At 37.1% G+C, this 22759-nt stretch overlaps 1 protein-coding gene across 1 annotated transcript in view; it reads left to right on the top strand.

The window, feature by feature from the left end:
* The window catches only part of celsr1b (cadherin EGF LAG seven-pass G-type receptor 1b), a 52275-nt gene that overhangs the window by 14886 nt on the left and 14630 nt on the right, over nucleotides 1–22759 (top strand). The window contains exons 3-14 of the mRNA XM_026917813.3: nucleotides 1192–1414; nucleotides 2960–3075; nucleotides 4748–4836; nucleotides 12665–12822; nucleotides 15356–15519; nucleotides 15630–15755; nucleotides 18377–18543; nucleotides 19367–19552; nucleotides 19829–19942; nucleotides 20130–20304; nucleotides 20653–20794; nucleotides 22174–22294. Of these exons, the coding sequence (XP_026773614.3) occupies nucleotides 1192–1414; nucleotides 2960–3075; nucleotides 4748–4836; nucleotides 12665–12822; nucleotides 15356–15519; nucleotides 15630–15755; nucleotides 18377–18543; nucleotides 19367–19552; nucleotides 19829–19942; nucleotides 20130–20304; nucleotides 20653–20794; nucleotides 22174–22294 (1781 nt within the window). The remainder of the gene's footprint in view (nucleotides 1–1191; nucleotides 1415–2959; nucleotides 3076–4747; nucleotides 4837–12664; nucleotides 12823–15355; nucleotides 15520–15629; nucleotides 15756–18376; nucleotides 18544–19366; nucleotides 19553–19828; nucleotides 19943–20129; nucleotides 20305–20652; nucleotides 20795–22173; nucleotides 22295–22759) is intronic.

The raw sequence follows: 22759 nt of genomic DNA, 5'->3' as shown, positions 1-22759 counted from the left end.
TTATGTGCATGACCAGTAAGACTCAGATAAGAGATTCAGTGGAGCTTAAGGCTTCGCAATAAGATCCTTAAAGCCTCATCTTATTATTCCATTATTTACCTCAAAATACTTTATTGATTCAAATCCTGATGAGGCTGTGGCTGGAAGCCAAGAGAACAAAGTTGTGCTCTCTCAGTGTGAAGAATGGCATACTCTCTCCTGTTGATCAGAGTGACACTAAACAATTGTTATCATCTGTGAGCTCATATATGTGGAAGAGGGTAGATAGCTCTTTTCTTCGAGTGTGTCACACTGCCGCAGCATTAGCAGCAGTTCAAAATGATGTAGCAGCTCACTTCACATGTCTCGGAGGCAGTTAGTCTTCACCATCCCTAGTGGGCAGGTGACCAAATCGGAGAGAAAATGGCAAAAAAAATCTATTGAATATCTACTATAAATTATTTACTAACTATAGTAAAATAAATAGAATGGAGTTAGTGCATGGAATGTAAATCCATCTCTAGTGGAGCTACATCGAACCATGAAAGATTTCTCATTGTGCACCTGGATTTTCTTTGACATATCATTATCTCAGTGCCATACACAGCATTCATATAGCAAATAACAAAACCCAAAAGAATTCCCAAAGAAACTCATTCATTCGTAAGTGAACAAAAACTGCAAATGATGTCATCTTCCTCCATTAGCGAGCTGTCATCACTTCTTCAGAGACATCAGCTTCCAGAATGATGGTGTTGTAGCCTGACAGGTGTCCTCCAGACCACCAAGCTTCTCCTATTATCACTCTGCCATTGGGCTACAGGCTGGTTGTGTTTGATTAAGAACAGAGGTTAGCCTGGGTCACTGGACGCAGTGTTGAGTGTGTTGTGTGGACAGAGGGAGGGAAGAAAAACATGGTGTGGGTTCAGGGTGAACTCATGTGTAAAGCCTGTGAAAGAGATTTTTCAATTTTATTTAGAGCTGTGTCACAGGACTATTTGCTTTTAATTCTTTAATTTGTGGGGGCCTGTATGAACAAACAGATGCCGATATAAAGATGTATTACAGGCTGATTTATTACATCCGTTACAAGTGTCTGCCAAGCTCGTCATTATTTATGTGGAAATGTGATACTCTGTTGCGTGTATCTTTTTGGCCTCAACTCAGAAGTCAAGTTGTATCATCACACTTCATGCTGTATCTCCATTCCAGGTGAGAACTGCGAGGTGAGCTCTCGATCAGGCCGCTGTGTATCGGGTGTGTGTAAGAATGGAGGTCGCTGTGTGGACCTGCTGGTTGGGGGGTTTATGTGCCAGTGTCCTGAAGGAGAATTTGAGAAGCCCTACTGTCAGATGAGCACACGCAGCTTTCCTGGGAACGCATTCGTCACCTTCAGGGGCCTGAGGCAGAGGTTTCACTTCACACTATCCTTCATGTGAGTACCTCTGCCTATCTGCTGCATTGGGTAGCCAGCTGTCCATCCATATTCTCATGTCATTTTTTGTGGCAAATAATTTAACAAGCTGGTCCTGTTCAGCGATGGCTAGTTGTGACATAGAACAGGATTGCTAAAAATTCTATTACCTATCAGTTACTTGTCATTACTACGAGAGTGAGTCAAATGAAAACCGTAAAAGGCGTACATTAAATTTATAGGTGCAGTAGTAAAAATGTACTACTGGTCCATTGTCCTCCCCTCCTACTGCTACCTGATACACTTTTGTAACACCTATTTTTGTTTCAAACCATAAAAATATCCTGGTGTCATGAAACCATTGTGGCTGGGTCTTATAGCATGAGGGCAAAACTATTATGCATACACATAGGAACACACACTCACTGAAAGAGATATTTGTGCTTCCTGTTTATTTTAGGTAAAGTGTTTCAAGTCTGTAATCATGCCGTGTCTTTTCCGAATAGCAAGCAGGGTAAACTGAGAAGCTGCGCTTGTTGTTAGCCAGCTGCTTAATTTCTCCTTTAAAGGCGTTTTGAAAAATGAATTATCAAGAATGTAATCCACATCATTTGTGTTTATTATACCTGGCATTATATTTCACATGCACCTTTTCAATCACAAGCTTATGTAAATATAATCACTGAATCTACAGTCTGGGCTAGAAAGAAACATAACATACATTTTTACAACCAATTGTGGTGCTATTCAGGGTTCAACAAAAGTAAAAAAAAAGAACCCATTCACGCCACTTTATGAAATGAAGTCACTTTAACGCATGGGTGTAGGAATCTGGATGGGCTAATAAACGTTACACAGTAGTAACACATCTTTATAATATTCTGACAGTCAATACACATATTTGCATGTTATATTTAACTATTCAAAGCACAGAATTTCCCCTGTGTGACATTTATGAATCATGTGTGGAGTGAATTAAAAAGCATCAAGTAGTGGTTATGGTTCCCATGCTGGATTGCTGCTGCAGCAAAATGAGCTTTGAAGGGTTCCTCAGATCTAATTTCACATTAAAACTCACGCCAATCAGATCTCCACGGCAAATGTGCAAACAGGATGTAGTGTGTGGTGCGTATCTTTGTTCCTGCTTCCTGTGAGTGTGCCCTTGTGCCAGGTGCTATCTGACACCTCTCTCTATCCACCTCCCATGTGACCTGCAAAACTGCCACAAGTTGGCAAACACCTGCAGGTCAGCTTTCCCCAGTGACTTCTGCATCAGTTACCTCGTCACTAACACAATTAGCGCACGCTTTGTTCACGCGTTTTATCTTTCTCTTACTTCCTTTTCCATCTTCACTCTCTCTTTCCCTGTCCCCATTTTCTATCCTTGAATAATGCATGATCCTGTTTGTAGTGTTCATAAAACTGATCCTGATCTTTTATCGTATCAGTGAAAATATATTCACAGATTGTTACCCTGACAGTCTAGTATGAAACATGTTCTGTATCTGCTATGTATATCTTAATCATATTGGCCATACTTTGAACATTTACATTTTTGTTCCACAGGTTTGCCACTAGAGAGAGAAATGCACTGTTACTCTATAATGGAAGGTTTAATGAAAAGCATGACTTTATTGCTGTGGAGATTGTAAACGAGCAAATCCAACTCACTTTCTCTGCTGGTGAGTTTATGCATGTGTGTATGTGAGTGTGTGTATATGTTTATGTATTGCTGTGGTGCAAACTAATCCAGGAACTGTCCAATAGTTAGAGATGTATGATCTAACGGTAGCATGAGAATAAAAAGCCAGTTGTTCTGTTTTTTTTTGTATATGTTAACGTAAACATGCATTTGTTGACAGGCAGCTAAACTTCTGCAGAATCCAATTCACTTGAGGTGTTGGCTAAGGGTCAGGTTTATTTATAGGAAAGTGAAACTTAAGGAATACATAAAAAGGTACTATTCATATGAAGTAACTGAGAAACATGCTAATAATGCATAGTAATATCATGTACATTGCTGTCACCGTTTGAGTTCACAGTAATAGAAATAATAGTAAATATAAACAGAGTATTATTTAAAATACAATATACAACAAATAACCATGCGAAAGTTTTTACGTTTCTTAGAGAACAAAGGAACATGATTGGAGGAGGAGAGAGAGAAAAAGAGCAGAGGGGTAGCCAGTCGAATATTTAGCTGTTACAGCATTTCAGTTTGAAGTTGCCATCCTTATAATGGGGTGTGTGTATAATAGGGAATCATAAGGAAATACATTCTTTTTAAAGATATAGATTATAAAATAACAAAATATAATTACACTAATTAATTGTACTGCATTAAGTGAGCTGATTCGTAAGTATGTTCTAATGGATAAATTAATTTGATTGAATCCAAAAACTATTACACATAACTGTCCCGAGTGTGAGAGAGAAGTACTTTCTCTTGTTTTTTTTTTCCTCACATAAGTGTGTGTGTGTAGGCTTTCTGCCAAAGGAAGCAGCTGGCCAAAGAGCACAGAAACACACATCCTCTATCTACCTGTCCCTTTGTTTTTCTAACTCATTCACTCCAGCCCTCCTGGGTGGCACATAGTTAACATGCCTCCAGATCCTCGTCCTGTCTCTTTAACATTTGGACTTGTTTCCAAAGGATAAAGATCAGTGGAATGTGTCGCCCTACTGTCCTTGAGTGTAAGAAGGTGAATTCCATGTATGTCAGAGAGTTAAGGGTCAGCTGTGGACAGTAGTGGACAGCAAAGGCTTTGAAAGGCATTTCCTCAAACAACATCTCACAGTCTAGGAATGAAGGAATTTCAATAACAATTTAATTTTGGTAAATGATAAACCTAGCATGGGTCAGAGGTCAAGTCCCTTCTCTACAACCATTGCTCAACATAATGAAAAAGGAAAGATTAATAAACAATTCCCAACAGACTTTACAGTGTCTGGATGGGACATGGGAACATTAGTTAATTTTTTCTCATGGGAGGTCCAGGATTTTCATTATGTCCTCTATAATGATTCATTTATTGCCTCCACTGAACTGGAAGAGCTCCATCAATATCACTAAGCCCTGAGTGCTGGTGGACTTTTTTTGTTGGCTAGGCTAGCAAGATATCTTCAGCAGCTTAACAGACTTTCCAGTGAGTAATATATTTACAGCAACAACTGTCATTTAAGTGGTGTGATATAATATGCATCAATTAATTTATTGATATTGGTGTTGGGTTTAATCCAAGGATAATAGTTTCATGTTTAAATACACACAGTTGTACACACACTTGTAAGGGTTCAGACTTGTGTGTGTTCCGCTTTCTAAGCTGTATTGTCTGTCCTGCTTCCTGCCTGCAGGAGAGAGTAAGACCACGGTGGCGCCGTTCGTACCTGCTGGAGTGAGCGATGGTCAGTGGCACACAGTGTGGCTGCATTACTACAACAAGGTAAAGCAATCCTGTTAAAAATATTCCTTTTATATTTTACTAAGGTATCCATATTTATATTAATACATATCAAATGATGTTTTTATAAAATGATTTGAAATTTTGTTTGAAAACACATAAGGATCACCCTTATGTCTATGCCTTAAATCTAAATCATTCAGGGTTATTAGATTCGTTTTTTTTTTTTAATTTCTACTGCTTTTTTGAGATATCTTAATAAAATGTAAGAAGTTGTTATCTAAGTGCCACAGTGTGTTTAATGTTTATGTTGGAATGTCTGCTCATGTGAGGAAAAGGTTGCACGTGCCCTCACTGTGAGTTTGTGTTTTGAGCTTTAGGGTTTTTTTTTTGAGTTTTGAGTTTTGAGTTTTTTCTCAGCTGGTATAAGCACATGTTCCCATTTATTTTTAACCCAAGAAAACTTCCAGTACTGTGCAGACATACATTGTTCACAGTAATAACTCACATCATTTTGGAGTTAGTTTCACTGTAGTACTAAATATTTCATAGCAGTCACTGAATAAAAAGCAACTTAAGGGGTTAAATTGCTCTTTGCTGCACTGTGACTCAAGCTGTAGTATTAAATTCATGCCTGGAGCATGTTTAGTGTGTGTGCATGTGTGTGCGTGTACGTGTGTTTGCGCTCATATAGGCCTGTAGGGGGGATTCCACTGATTTGTGCTACATTACTGGTAATGAAAATAGGTGGAAATGCATTTAGAAAAGGTAAAACATTTTAAATACATTTTAGCAAAAAGAACACAGTGCGCAGTGCATCTTCAGCCCTTTTTTAGTTGTTTACATATTTTTGTAAATCCAGTTGAATCATTTTTTACACGGTGAGAGCCACAAGGCTACTGGACACAAGCATAATACTAATAATCATCATCATCATCATCATCGTCATCATCTTTAATTATATAGGTCATTTTAAAATTTGAGTACGAAACTGCAAAAGTGCTTAAGCAAGATTAGAAGACTAAACACATTTATGATTAAGCTCAATAATGAAATTATCTATGGCCATTAATGAAATGAATATAAATCACATAAATTACTACTCTATGACTACATAAATGAAAAGAAACTAGTAATATGGCAAATATGGCAGAGTAAACAATTATGATTTTAATTTAATAAATAAAATATCATCTATAAAGTTATAGCATGTTTCTAATGTTATATAATGTAAAAAAAAATAGTTTTTTTTTTCATGGACTGAGCTGACACCAGCAGTATTCCTGCCCCAGCTGAGTGAAGTGCTCACAATGAGCTGTACTGTTTAAGGAGATCAGCAAGATATGCTATAACTATCCCATTTAGGGCATTAAACAATAACAAACATGACAAATTTTTTTTCGTGATAAAGATACAGACTGCCACTTTCTATAATAGTCAAAGCTTTCAAATTTCTCAGCATCAGTACTGTGATTTTTTTTTTTTTTTTAATGCGACAGCTGTTAGCTAGATAGCCTATTATTTCCTTTTATGGAAGAACCTTTATGGAAGATCCAGCTTGTTTCCTTTTTTTTTTTTTTGATGCTTTTTCTGTCTTAAGACCCTCTTACAACACATCCAGAAATATAATACCCCACTGCATGCATTGACACTTTGTGAAATATATAATGGGTCATGTTTCATAGCTGTGAGTAAGAAAAGCTTTAGTTACACCAGGGTCTTGTTTTTCCTTTCGTGAAGTAGAGACACATTAGTTATGTCAGGGTGCTTTATTATTATTATTATTATTATTATTATTATTATTATTATTATTAAGGCTGTCGTTTACTTTGTGATTCAGAAACCGTTTTTTAGTGTCTTTACTACAAAGAAATATATCTTGGCAAGTGAAGATATTTTGCATAAAGGAAACTATGAAGCATTTCCCCAATATTATATAACAAATATAAGTCCATTAAGCCTATTTCTAAACATGTTTAATTTCAGGCTTAAAAGTATTTTTTAAACTTTATATTTGTTTTAAACCTGTAATAAAATTATTTGTTTAAAAACTATACTTTAAATCTAATAAAGAGAAATATTATTTGAATCTGTTTATATTCAATATATTTTACTTGCTAGGACGTCATTTTTGCATTGTTGGTTTAAATTAGGGCTTAGGTGTTTTTTTTTGTTTTTTTTTTGATGATCTGGTGTGGAAATCTACAGTATGACACAAAGGCATTGAGCTGTCCGGCAGTGTTTTAGTTCACTTAGTCTTTGTGAATTCCTGTAAATGAATATTATTATTATAGAACATTATTAATTTATTTATCGGGGACAGTTCTCATTAATAACTATTAGCAACATAGCTGAAAATGAGCCAGAGTTAGCCCAAGAGGACTATTTATCATCTTTTGTCAGATGTTAAAAGACATACAGTACTGTGCAAAAGTCTTAGGCACCCTATTTTTTTTTTAGTACAAACTTTGTTATAGATTTTTATTTTCGACTTCGACATTATTGATTCAGTACAAAAACTTTTTACATTTCCAAACATAAACAATTAACAAAATTAAATGTTACAGAAAAATGTTTGTATGTCAGTAAAGAAAGCAGCATATTACATAAGAGACACTTTTCAGACAAAAAACAAACATAATGAAGGCTGCTGGGTTTTGCTGCAAAAATAAGAAGCGAGTGTGACAAAGTCTCCAGAAGAACTGTGGCTGCTTCTGCAAGATGCTCAGTAACACTTACAGCTCATTTCCTTATAAAACTCCACAAATCGTACCTGAGACTACTATTTTTTTTTAAACGATGGATCATCACACCAAATATTGACTTTGTTTCATTTGTTACTGTTTACTGCTGCTTATAGTTTTTTTTCTGTAGAAACATTCAATTTCATTATTTTTGAAGGCATCTTTGCTCTACAGCATTTCTTTGCATGTGCCTAAGACTTTTGCACAGTACTGTATATGACCTATGAACAGAATTTGCTACACAGAGAAAGATAATAATAACAATAATAATAATAATAATAATAATAATAATAATAATAATGTAAATCTAGCTTTGTCTAAAAGGCACTTACCCACAGATATTACTGCAAATGGAGAACCGTTATGTGCAGTCTGAAGTCAAGTCTTCTCTTTCAGGAGTGCATTTGCTCTGTTGTGGCTGAAAAATATCTTCCCTTTAACACTCTTTTTCTTATAACCCATGTCCAAATATAAACTCAAAACTAGTGCACAGCCATTATTCACACAATGCTTGTAAAATATGTAGTATTTATGTGCTTAATTGAGAAAAGCTTTCTACTGTGATATATATTTACATATGGTAAAGGGCGTCGCTGTACCATATGGAAACATTGAGATTTAGTATTACACTTGCAGGGGTGTTTGGAAGGATAAAAATTTATTTATTTATTTTTTACCTTACTACACTAGACTTAAAAGTGTGTAATTGTTGACTATGGTAGTGGAATATTGACCTTTTGTGTACTAACTGGATTCCGTTTACCAGTGTTCAAGCTCTGTGCCCTACATATTTCACTCCTTCTTTAAAGTTTTAAGTGTCAATGTATTCTGCCATTTACTGTCACCTTTGTATTTATATGCACTTTAAATTGTATACATTTAGTGATGCATTCCAGCAGAGGCTTTTCTGCTCTGCCAGTGTTTCAAGAGCACTGCAGTTTTCAACAGCAGTCTGGACTCAGTTTTTGTCCTGAAATGATCTTTTTACTTATTCCGAAGTCATCATTTATCAGGTCCACCTTTTATATGATATTTTGGTAACACTTGAGTAAAGGGGCTCATTAATTATGAGAACAATAAATAAAGCCATTTTTAATAAGCTAATAATGTTCACTGCTTACATGCACATTTACTATATATGAATCAATGTTTAATGTGTCTAATATGTGATTCCGTTTACTGACGTGGTACTGATTTTTTCTTAATCCCCCTTTCCCATATTTTTGGGCATGGACATTATTGTATTAACCAGAAAACAGTTTGTCTGGGTACCTGGCTGACAGCAAGGTTTATTTTTATTTAGGAAAGGGAATTGAGGACAGTAAAAAAGAGCACATGATCATCATTGAGACTATGCAGTGTAAGGAGCTCCATACAAAGCTTTTTTTTTGTCTTAATAAGAGTTATAAATATTTGAGCCTTAACTAGTTGCAGATGCAGTTTGAGTGCTGAAGTAAATCCTTGCTTAAAGCACTAAGTGTGTTCAGCATGTAAGCAGAAGAATAGCTATTTTGTTGTCTCATCTGTTTCCAGTTTCATAGTTATCCAAACAGTTCTCCTATGTGAGCATGTGCTCATCTAGATCAGGTATACACACACACACACACACACACACACAAACAAACAAATTACAGTGATGGTTGTTAGCAGGATGGAGTGTCTGGATTTTGATTAGTTGGACTCTGTCCATGGTGCATGCGTCAGAGTGCAGGAATGCTCTCGATCACTGTGTTTCTTTGGACCCATGAGCCTGGGCTGCTCACTCCTCACTGTGCTTTTGTTATTTTCATTCAGCATTTCAATGATATTAGGAGAAAATCTTCAGAACAGGCTCTTTGGGGACAGATAAAAGAATTTCAGGTTCTTCTTCTAGGTCTCGAGCTAGAGAGGTCTTTTAGAGAAGCTTCTTTGAAGACAACTGTGTTTTATTCAAACAAGCTTATGAAAACTTCAGTGCCTAAAAGGAATGGCTATGTCTTATACACAAAATGCTGACAGAGATTTTGAATGCAGTACACTGCCAGATTTCTATCTACGTACCAGGAGCTTGGAACTGTGTCAGTCTCAACTATCACTTTTTTGTTTGAAAGAGACCAGAACCTGAGCAGTAGCCAAGCCAGTTTTTCTTTCTTATCTTCCTGAACTGCAGTCTACATACCACCCATACCTGTGGAATTTATACATATACAATGCATTACTGATTCAAGGCAGCTTTTACATCTATGTTTATGCAGGAATGAGCCCAATAAAACTGTGTACAAAGAGCAACAGTGCAAATACTGAAAACCCCATGCAAAACACCAACAATGGAAACAGTTGTACTATATGTGAATTCACTGTGTGGAGTGAATTCACAAGTGGTAGATTGACAGTTTGTCAAATCACAATCTCAAAAAGGAGCTACTGGCTGTCACTAAAGAATGTCATTAGTCCTCTTCCCTACTATGTTATTATGTCTACTTGAAATGTCTGAACTGTGTCAGGGTCCAGTGTGGAATCAGAACAACAACCAGTCCATGGATGGCACTTGTGTATGATTTGATTCACCACCATTCTTCTGTAGTGACAGTTGAACCATCAGCTTCTCATTATAGTTAAGATCTGATGTGATGTGGTGAAAACACTTAGAGGGCTTGGCATGCCTGGTTGAGGGTTTAATGATCAAAATTTCACTTTCACTCATTGGCTAAAAGAGACAGTAAAACCACATCCACAAGGACATACAGTCAGTAGAAGGTTGACAGGCAGACAGACAGAAAGCAGAGGATTTAATTCACAATGTCCAATACATAGAGTAGTTTATACCACAGTAATAAGGGTTATCAAGAACACTGAGCGATGGCTTTCTCTTATTCAGGGTCTTATTCAAGCCACCTCTTCTCACCACCTCCATATCTGTCCATTAAAAGGGGGGAACACGAGTCCTCGTCTATCTTATGTCAAACCGACACACGTGTATAGTATTTGCTGGGTGCTCAACTTTGCCCTTCAAGCCTGTTTAAGAGCTCTGCAGTGCCAGTTTGAAAAGATGACAGTGTGTTTTGTCTGTATAAAAAGGGCCCTTTGGTCTCTAAGTCCTTGCTAGTGCTGTTATGTGACAATGTCCTCTCAAATGTAGTGTGAAATCATGTGCTTAAATCATAATCCAATCACACAGAAGAGATCTGGTTATTTTATTGGCAAGCTGATACTACTACATCTAAATTACTGCTTTATGAGCCAAGTGTAAATGTGCGTTGCGTGAGTACTGTAGAATAGGCTTTGTTATTAGTTTATAATAGAAAACCCTTCATTAGACTGCGTTTGCAGGTGTGATGATTTATCATTTGCTGTGGAAAGAGACACAGTAAATGCCACAGGTTAATGTTAACCTGAACTAGCTAGCTAACTGCCTAACTTTTTAACTTTAACTAACTATTTAACTTTAACTGATAATTTCATACCTATCTAGCAACCACAAACAGGAAAAACTGTGTAGAGAACTCCATGTCATGTTTAACTAGACACATAGATGTGTTAAAAATGTGTTATGTATTGCTTTTACTTATGTTTTGATAGTTGGACAGGATTTTGGAAGGAAAAATCTTTTGAAATTGTGCAGTACAGATCAGCTGTTTGATTTTAAAGGATTTGTCCATTTTACTGTATAGTATAATAGGCAGGTGGAAAATCAGGAAAATAAAAAAGTGAATATCATTATTAATATTAACAAATTTACATTCATGAAAAAACAGACATTGTTACAGTATGATGGAGTGTGATGGAATGGGCAGCAAAGGACAAACTGATGGTAAAAACTGAAAACTTCTGTCAAAACGTTCTTCTGTCACAGCAAATGGTAAAAAATTATCTGATTATTTATATCTGGACAGCAACAGCTTAACTTGTTAAAACATTGTCTGTGCCCTCAGGTGGAGCTTTGTGAGTGAGGTTTGGCGCCTGTCAGCTTGAGCTATCAGTGCGCAGGCTTGTCATGAACTAAAGACAACAACACTTCAATAAAATGTAGAATGTCCTTTCCGTAATCCACCTTAATTGCACTCTGTACTGAAAGCATCACTTTAGAAACATGTTATGTGATTTAATCAGTAATATTTGTCATTCACCAAGGTAACAGTTATAGGAAATGCTGTCTGGTTCTTTTATTTTAGCTAGCTGACTAGCTTTGGCAGTGAAGATTTTGGACATTAATTATGAATTTAGAAATCTACTCAGAGACCATGAGACTAGCACATATGTTAGCTAGTTGATTAGCTTCAGCTGTGAAGATTATGAACAATTATCGATATGACTTACAGTTCTTCCTCAAATCCTGTCATCTTAGCTAATATTAACTAGCTGGTTAGCATTATCATTGAATATTATGAATATAAATATGACTTCCCTGGAAATTCTATTGGATTAGCTCACTTTAGCTATGTTATGTCGTGATGTTGCGTGATATCTGCAATGTTCCCTGCACCACGCTTTAGTCCATTTACAAAGGACATTGTGTCTGCTGACAATCTAAGTAGCACATGTAACATGTCATCTGACATGCTAAATACATTAAGAAACTTAAATACTGCCAAAGCAAAAAGAAGCAGAAAAAGCACAAGCTGGCTAGTGTTACTGTATAATAATGCAGGCTTTTGCTGTACTAATAAAGTCTGCAGAGATTTTTCTGACACTGAATGGCATACACTTTGTCTGGTATCTCATTTTCTCCAGTGTTTTACAGGCTTAATCCAATTAAATGTTGAGCTGTTGTGGGCACGGCTGCACAATCTGGCAAGCAGACACTTCACACTATGTCTGACAGATTAGAACTACACAGTAGTGACATCTTTTTCATGGTCATGCTGTTATGTAATAGTGGGTCATCAGAACATTTTAGTTGGGGCAATTGCCATTACAAAAAAATATTTCAAATCAAGAATGGTACTGATCAATGGTACTGATTTCGTGTTGCATTCAGTTATTTAGCACCACGACAAAAGTCCATGGCACAAGCCGACACTGGAAACTGATATGTTCCTGGCGTTTTAAAGTCAGTTTTTTTCAATTCCCTAGAAAGAAAAAGTCTTTTTAGGCTACTCAGCAGTTTGATGTTTAGTCACACAAACATTTACTGTTTTTTTTTTTAGCCTAACATTGGACGCACTGGCCTCCCTCATGGTCCTTCTGAGGAGAAAGTTGCCGTGGTTGCTGTGGACGATTGCGATGTGGCCATGGCCGTACGCTTCGGTGGTCAGATCGGAAACTACACATGTGCAGCCCAGGGCACCCAGACAGGCCAGAAGAAGTGAGTCTGAGCCAATTGGTCTTCTTACAATTGTTCCCCTGATGTCTTTAATGATACTCAGTGATCCAGTAAGTCATGTGTTGATACATATGCAAAAGGAACAAAAGGTAACCCAGAATCTTATATGTTTATACTGTATATATTATATGCAAATACCCATAGTAACTTTATACATTCACAGACAGGTATAAATACTTACTGAACAGGACAGCAAAGAAATAAGAGCTGAGTAAGTCACGTTAACTGCATGTAGGTGTTGAATAGCTCATCATTATAGGAGATTAGAGCACATTCCCATACTCTGCTTTCACCTCGTCTCTCTCTCTCTGCTTTATTCTCTCCAAATGTTTTGTCCTTACGCCAAACCTGTCTTATAGGCTTTACAATGCAAATACACTTGTAGCTCATCTGGCTGGTATTTACCACTGTTTAATAGTCCTATCTCTGTTTAACTTAGAGACCACAGCCCTTAAACTCTTTAGGTGAGGTAATAGCTTTGAAATGCAGCTATAAGTGGAAGGTCATGTACTCTTAATGAGGAGCCACCCAAAGATTTTAAGCTTAGTAAAGGCTGCAATGCTGCATGTAGGACACTGATAAAATTCTCTGACTTATTAATCTTGTGCTAATTTGCAGGTATCTGGCTGAAAATGAATTAACATATATTTATTGCATAAGTATTTTACATTAAGTCTGGCATTGCAGAGTTCACTGTCTTTCCTATTCAACTTAAGAGTTCATTTTTGCATTTTGTTTATAACTAATAACCATGTTAAAGCAGGTAAAAAGCCCTTTTAACCTGCTTCCAGGGGCCTAGCAAGGAATTCTGGGCCAAACTCTATTTGATTTCATGTTGCACTTTGTATTCGTAAAATGTATTCGGACATTCTGCTGGAGATTTTGAGGCACATTTTTAGTGTGCATGCAAAAATGATTGCTTACTTGCAACAGCCTTGGCTGCTTTGCAGTCAGTAAATGGACAATCATGATTAATACATAAAGTGGGAACAGAAATCTGTACCAGCTCAGATATGGTACTATAATAACATCTTAGAATGCAATACCTATATGCAATATAACAATGCAATATCTGATTGAGATTACAGAATTATTTCTTAACTATATCATATTCTATATGCATTCTGGGGCTGCATTATACAACATGTGAATAGTATGGTACACTTTTATATCTCTTAATACAGTTGAAAGCTGTGTCTTTTAAGCTGTGGACTGTTTCATTGAAACGTTAAGCCGTTTACGCTGTAAGCTTTCCTTTTCTGAAATTGCCCTGGGGTCATGAGGTTCATATAGAAGAACTGTAATCAGAAATTCTGTATCTTTCTTAAGTGAATTGTAATCATACAATCAGAATAATCATACAAATCCCAGCAAGCAGAGTGAAAGAGGCAATCTTGAAGATTATAGACAAAAATGTTTTACCATAAATCAAAACTCACAAAGTTCAAAATGAGTTATACACAACAACAACATAGAAACTCAGTAACACTGATAAAGATACCATGGGTGCTTCTCATATTGTACTTAATTAAGCTTTCCGTTGATTCTCTACCATGCGTCTCAGTTCCTGTGAGGACCAGAGGAAATGATACACAGATGGGATACAAAGACAAAGGATTTGACACCAAATGTATTTGCCAAATCAGACTTCCTTGCTCACGCAAGTGCTGTCACTTTAAAGAGACATCTGTTATTGATGACTTTTTGCCTAGCTGAATCACCTTTCACTGGGCAATGGATCTGCATATACACAACTACATACTGTTACTACACATTAACATAAAATGAAAAAATTGCATGTGTATTTTACACACTTAATGCTGATATTTTAGTCTACACGCAAAATTCGACTAAATTATCAACTGACTTTTCATACTGGAAATTCAAGCACATTTTAATCACTTGTTTTTGTTGAATTATTATAATAACTTAATTATTATTATTATGCATTACTATGGAGTTGAAAAATCTTTGCTACAATAAACACATGCTACATAAAAAACACTTCAGAGCAGGAAGCACCTGTGTGTCCTCGCTCTGTAAGCCTCTTCACATTTCACTAGTATTGCAGTATTGAGAAGCACTCTCTTTCTGTCTGACAAATGGTAAAAAATGAATTCATACTCCTAAATACTTTGTTACTTCCATACTTTTTAAAAATTGGAAATGTATAGCATTAAGGTTCTGACTTTTTGGGCAAAGATGAGTTAATATTATTCATATGCCACAGAATATATATGAGACCAAAATATTTCTTAAAAGTAAAAAAAAAAAATTCAAAAAAGTTGAAATGCTATATCTGCTGTTCACTTTATTGAGGATGAAAAGTTTTGATCAATGACTTAAAGTTACAGAATTGTGAGATTAAACATTATAATTCTCAATTTGTAAAATTATAGAAAGTATGTGTTTGTCAAGTATTATTTGTAAACACAATAGATGCGGATCTTCTAGACGAGCTCTAGCTGTAGATCATTTGGAAGATTGGGACCTCATGTGTCATGTGTATGTGCAGGTCTCTGGATCTCACAGGCCCTTTGCTCCTGGGTGGAGTTCCTGACCTCCCTGAGGATTTCCCAGTAAGAAACCGAGATTTTGTGGGCTGCATACGGAACCTCACGATCGACAGCCAAACCACTGACATGGCCAGCTTCGTTGCTAACAACGGCACTGCTGCAGGTTAGATATTATATACACACATTAAATACTCCACTGCACCATCTTCTGCAGAATGTAAGGAGGTCCTTTGGTTCATTCTGCCTTTATGAACTTGGCCCATACTTTTCCAGGTTGTCTGGCAAAGAGTAATTTCTGCAGCAGCAGTGTGTGTCACAACGGAGGGCTGTGTGTGAACAAGTGGAACACATGCTCCTGTAAATGTCCGCTGGGTTATGGAGGAAAGAACTGTGAGCAAGGTAGGAGAACTTCTGTTTAGCAGACAAACACACAGGCATAATCAAACACACACAGAAACAAGAGATACACAGTTAATCAGATCTGTAACTTAAAATGGGCATACAGATTATCCAAATCGGTAAGCGTGTAACACTTAATGTTTGGGGTTTTTTTTGCAGAATTTGTTGCTTTATTTGCATACTAGATGATTAAGCAAAGTTTTGTATTTAAAGTATCCTCAAAATCTCAAGTCTGATGAGAATCAGTGGAATCCCATTATTCCTGACACTCAATGTCATGTGAAATAAAAATGTAGCTGGACATACTGAATCTGGCTAAAAACAAAAACTGTGGATGAAGATGTGTTTGGGGGAAAAAAACAAACATTATTACCAGAGACCGCAACTATATCCCCCATTTTTTTTTTTTTTTTTGTCACTGCTATTTTCTGTATCTGTCATCTAGTCATGTTACTGCTCATCACACACTACAAGTCTTTTTTGGTTATAAAAACTATGTTTGAAAAGATTGGGAGTCTTCTGATCAATCTGGAGTGAGTGTGATCCTCACACACCACCAGATCACCTGTGACTGACCTACAGACCTGGAAATTAATTTCCAATTTTGAAAGAGCTAATTGGGTTAAAAAACTGTAGGTTTCTAAAGCATTCATCAGACTATACAGCTTAAATGGGATGTTCTTGGGTCCTTAAGAAGTCTTAGCTTGTCTGACATATTTTCCAAATTAAATGGCTTAATAACTATTAAATTGTCTTAAATTCAGATTAACATGGTCTTGGATTTTAGGCTTTCTAGACGGTTCTCAGTCTGCTGCTTAATCTGGCAGTGTTTTTTCTTATGCACCTGAATCTCATTTAGAAACGTTTGACTCATTGGATGATGCAAGTTCTATTACTATTTCTGCTATTCCACTGAGTTTGTTCTCTAGTTATATACCACAGCACTGTGGTATAAAAAAGATGTGCTGTAATTTAACAAAGGAATACATAATCATCGATATGGTTTATTTCTATAAGAAAACATTTGTTTAACCTTTTATTTATGAAAGGAGTCTTCAGTGTTCACTACGAGAGAGTCTTCAGGACAGAGAACTTTGGAAGTTTTAGCAGGAACTAACTTGTTTCACAGATGTTCCACAGTGTTTAATATAACTGTAATCTGATAGAAAGTGTGATGTGTCATTCATTAGCAAATTTAGAAACGATCATTTTTGGCAAATTGCTATGGTATAAGGGCAAAAAAACAATTCGGAAATTGCAGTTACAGGAAAATAACTTTTGAGACCGTATCACACCACTGTGCTGTTGAATATATTCCTATATCAGCGCACGCTGTGTTTTTATTCCTTACATATTCCATAGAAATTCCCACTTAATTTAGGTCAGGCTTTAGAGAACACCTGAGTGCCAGGTTGATCCATTCATCGCTGGCTGTGTGACATCTCTTAAAACCTTAACCACCATGAATGCAGGCATGCCATGTGCAATGTGACATGCTGGATGTGATGAATTGTGCACTTAGACAGGAAATGTTATCATAAGTGGCTTAGCATTTTCAGAGAGCTTAGTCTGGCCTAATTCTTTAAGATCCCACTGCTACATTTGGCTTGCTTATGCCACTCATTATAAACCAAGGTTGTTTAAAGTCTCAACACAGATACATGTACATAGTAGGATACAATATACCCCCAGCCTTTTAAAGTTTGAAAATGGAATTGTACAGAAAAGCTGATGATAATACGGTTGTTAAACATAAGTTTATAAATATGGACTATACTTGCTATTAGTTCCCTCTAAAAAAAAGGTTTCTAATGGTTTATTTTTTGGATTGTTAAGTCTTCTAGCTCAGGGGTTAATGTGGAACCTTTTCTGAAAGAAAACCCCTCTGTTGTTTAATGGCTCCCCAGAAGTGTTTAGTATGCTTGATGGTACATTGAACGCTGTTAGCTACTCAAGCCTCATAGCTAAGGTGTAGAAGTAAAGAGCAACCATGTTTTGGTTGATTACATTTAGCGTAAGTAGATAATTGTGTGACTTGTTTTTCATACCTAATGACTGCCATGACTTCCATAAAAGCCCAGTATAAGCACTTGGGCACAAAGATGTTTGTATGTTTGAAGAGAGACAGATGCATTTTTAGTAGTGCTGTTCAAAAACCCACGGCATGTCGGCAGAGAGAAAAACTCCACAATCCCCAGTGTCACACATGTAGCCTCTCTTAGTGCCAGGTCTTTCTGAAAGAAAGTGTGTCAGCACTGAAGCTCACTGCTGTTAGTCCAGCTCATCTGGCCCTGACATGCTGAAGTAAAATGCTTTGCCTCAAGCAATCAGCAAGTAAGAATGCTGCGTGGGCCTCATTAGGAGGCTCCCTCCTGGTTGACTGGAAAGTATTTGGCCACACACAAACATTTGGGACAGTTTTTTCCTCGGCCCAAAAGAGCCTGATCGCAACATCAAAAACCTTCTTTTCTGCTGCAGGTATGTTTACTTTCCCACAGAGAAGCGATCAAAGGAAGCATGTCTCCTCAAGGATAATTGACTAGGATAATTATTCTGTCTAAGTTTAGAGCGAGAAAACTTTTTTCTGTGCAGTAATGCTGAATATGCTATTCTCTCTTCAGTGATGCTCTCACCGCAGCGATTTAATGGTCATGCCCTGGCTTCATGGAGTGACCCTGACATCACTATAACGATCCCGTGGTACATCGGCCTGATGTTTCGTACCCGTAAAAGTGCTGGTACTCTGCTCCAGGCCAGTGCTGGGGAGCTGTCTAAATTCAGCTTACTGGTGAGTATATGCAGGTTTTCTTCACTCAGCACAATACTGCTCACCAGCACACGGTAATAGACAGCTGGAACGAAGCATTTCACACTTGACTGACGCAGACCAATAAAACCTTTTCTTTAGTTCAGTTCGTTTTTGACGGGTGTGAACACTCCACCCGTAGTCAGGTACACACCAAACAACTAAACCCTGGTTTGACAAAAAATTCACACTCTTGGTCTTGTGGTTTAGTTTTATGATGTCCAGACCAACTGTAAATTATTAACGACTGTAAATTATGTAGTAATGCATCACATTGCCTGTGAATTGTAGGACATCTGAGATATGTGATTTATTTGTAGTATTACATCAGTATTTTTGCTTCCTGATATGGAAGGAATAACCCACAAAGGACTATGCAAAAATAACTTTATACAAAATTTACACAAACATAACCCATGCCAGGGAGGTGTGATATGGCCCATGCCAAGCAAATGTGGATTATTTTCGTATAACAGCACAGTCAGTTCTCTTTCTCTGCAGACATAGCAAAATAAGGCACATGTAAAAGAGACTGAGGGTTTATATCCATACCAAATTCATGGCCAATCAGTAAACACCTATGTGTACTAACAAGTTGGTGCATGTGTAAATCATTACAATGTAAAACCAGCCGAATCACCTGTGGACTTATGTGTGAAAAGGTCAAATTCAGGAGATTCTTGTTTCTGAGCTAATTTGGTATCTTTATCTAATAACGCAAGCTGAATTAGGACAAAAGCGTAAGGAGGATTTGAAAAGAAAGCATGTAAAAAATCTTGTGTTCTCTCCGTGTTTTGTCTTGCAGGTCAGTAACATGCACGTGCGTTTCCAGGTGTTCGTAGGCGCACGGCGTGTGGCTCTGCTGGATTTTCCACAGGTACGGGTCAGTGATGGTGAGTGGCATCACATCCTGGTGGAGCTGAAGAGTGGAAAAGATGGAAAGGACATTAAGTACATGGCCCTGGTCTCTCTGGACTACGGAATGTTCCAGGTGTGTACTAACCAAATCAATGGAGCATGGAGGAGAGTGTCATCTGTCTCCACCTGACTACATTGCCTATTACTCAGCAAACTTTGTGTCATGGGGAACACATAGATGAAAGCTTTTAAACAAAATAAAAACCTTTCTGGAGAAGGTTAATTTACTTTGCTCACTCATGTATACCAGCAGAGTATATTATTTATCATTATTTCTTAGATCTGGGAGTATGTGTGATATTTATTTGGGTTTTCCCTGCATTTCTGGATGTTCTACCTTGATGTATAGAGGACAGTGGAAATTGGAAATGAGTTACCAGGACTGAAGCTGAAGAGTCTGTATGTTGGAGGCTTGATGAAAAATGACGGCTCTGTGCTAAATGGCTTTACTGGCTGCATGCAGGTGAGTCCCATCTCGAACACACACTCAAAAGTATGCTTGTATGAAGGGTCATAAAGTATATACTATTCTAATGAAGGAAATTAAAGCACCCTTGTACTTTGATTTTGGCTGATGTATGGAGATATTTAATCGCATGCACATATAATCACATATACACACACTCATAGGTCTGCTATTATGTATGTAGGGCGTACGGATGGGAGAGACCTCCACCAACACGGGGAACATTAACATGCATCAGGCTCTGAGGGTGAAGGTGAAGGACGGATGTGACGTACCTGACGCGTGTATGTCCAGTGTGTGTCCCACACACAGCCGCTGCAGAGACAACTGGGCCTCACGGTCCTGTGTGTGTGAGCCAGGTAAAATTCATATGAGGTCTTGCTCTCATTACTGCACATTAAGTTTCAGTTCAATATTTGGAGAAAGCTTAGCATGAATCTCTGACTTATGTGCTATTTAGGTGCATAATAGCACATAATTGGCTACTACTAAAGCTGAGGTTAATTTGGCTAAAGGAATTAGGAAGAAAAAAAAATCAGATTAAAGCTATTCAAAGAATGCTGTTAATGTATCATATTACCTAACAAAAAGAATATATGTGTGTCTTTGTGTATTGGTGCATGAGCACCACACAGGTGTTTGAACGTGGATGTGTGTGTACTCATGTGTGAAATGAGTTAAGTGTCTGCATTGGGGCTGTGTGCCAGGTTACTTTGGGAGCGACTGTGTGGATGCGTGCTTGCTGAACCCGTGTGAACACACATCCAGCTGTGTGCGCAAGCCTCTCAGCAAACATGGTTACACCTGTGAGTGTGGACACAACTACTACGGGCAGTACTGCCAGCACAGGTAGCTTTCATTTCCCCTGACCTTCTCCACACATTTTTTCAATCTGACCTCCTCAGAATCCTTCCATGCCTTACACTGATAGATTAAAGAAAATGACCAGAAACCTGAATTGTCTCAGTCACATATGGTGTTTTTCCTCTGTACATTCAGAAAAATAAGAACAAGTTCAAACTGGAACCAGTAGAACTTGTGGTTCTTGTTCTAGTTCTAGTTCATTCTTCACCAACTTGAGAGATCAACAAGAGCCAAAACTGCAGCATGATGATAGTAAAAACAAGTGTATCATTTTTTACCATCTAACACCACCACAGTGAAGTCCAAAATGAAAGGCATGCTGGGATTAACGTTGTTCTTTTGTGTGATTCATTTGGTTAACCAGCTGCAATAAATTTACTGATGAAAAGTCTCAGTGACAAAGGCTTTTTAAATTTCAAAGAATACGGCAAGATGAAAAATCCACATCATGATGAAACTATTTTAACCTCATCCATAATATCACAAAATTAAATATAAAACATATGTTTGTATGAAATATAAACATATTATTAGTGCACTAATAGAACTTTTGAAAAATCGTACCCCATATTTGTACCATAAAAAACATGGTTTATGCTAGAACAGCTTTTAAAAACGTAACTGTTTATTCACAATCACAGTGTTGCTTTTGACAGCACAAACATAACACTAACAAACCACATTATTTCATTTTATTTAGTCTGTTATTTAAGCAAAGCTGTCAAGCATTCTGTGTTATACATAACCAGTCAGCAGTAAACAGCGCTGAATGAAAACTGTAATTGTTGGCAAATTAAAACACTTTGGGACTTGCAGTTATAAGAAAATAATCAACAATGGGGTGGTGGGATGCATTACTGCCCCAGAGTTGATTATTTTCCTATAACTGTGCATACCATCATGTTTTTTTCCTTGCTTAAATTTGGATATTCTGTTTTAAATCTAGATGTGACTTAAATAAGAATACTACATAACTGTATTACACTCTTCTCCAGTTTTAAGTGATAAATGTAATTTTTAATAACCTGTTACAAAGCCTGGCTTAAACTTTGCACCATATTTTATTGACATAACTTAAGAACTTTCTCTTTACTTGGGTTGTTGAATGGTTTTTGACATCTCTTTTAAAAGCAAACACACGTGTTGTTTGGTGTTGTGCCTCTGGGGCTCAGACGTGAAAAGCTAGCACTAAGCCCACTTCTGCTTCTCACACTGACATGTGAAAGAAAATTCTTTAAGCATCTTTGGTCTCTGCTGGAAGTGTTGACTCTTCAGCGGTTTGTTGTTTGTTTGACTGATTTCAGCAGTTAATGTTTCCTGTTTCTCTCCTGGTCTCTGTCTCTGTCACATACACATGCACACAGAGGAAACCAGCCGTGTCCTCGTGGATGGTGGGGTTACCCAAGCTGTGGCCCATGCAACTGTGATGTGAACAAAGGTTTCAAAAGAGACTGCAACAAGACGACGGGTGTGTGCAGCTGCAAGGTACAAACAACAAGCTCCCATATATACAAGCTCCAGCATATAAATTAATCATGAAAACTTGTGCATACTGAGAAAAAAGGTCTTCTTGCCATGAGTATAGCACAGTCTTGTTATGAATTTAACACATTTGCGCATAAAAGCATGATCTGGTTTGTTGGGTTGTTTTGAGTAGTCTATATTCTGATGATGTACAAGCATATTCAGTATCAAGGCTCCATTCACTGCCAATTTAAAGAAAATAATAAAATAAAAGCAACACAACTGTGCTGTACCAATCAATCATCAGGATCAGTCTTTGCTATACACATATGTTTGCTTTAACCTCTTAATCACAAGGCTTAGTTTATTTTATTTAGCTGAATTTATTTTGATGCATATTACTCAGTACCTACTATGAATTGTTTAGTAGCTACAGGAAAAAAAAAATGAAAAGATATCAGGTTAAATGACTGAGGTATATAATTC

Source organism: Pangasianodon hypophthalmus, chromosome 7 (genome assembly GCF_027358585.1).
Source record: "Pangasianodon hypophthalmus isolate fPanHyp1 chromosome 7, fPanHyp1.pri, whole genome shotgun sequence".
In the NCBI taxonomy this organism is placed as follows: domain Eukaryota; kingdom Metazoa; phylum Chordata; class Actinopteri; order Siluriformes; family Pangasiidae; genus Pangasianodon; species Pangasianodon hypophthalmus.
The sequence above is the reverse complement of the archived record's forward strand: the minus strand, read 5'-3'. Positions and strand labels throughout refer to the sequence as shown.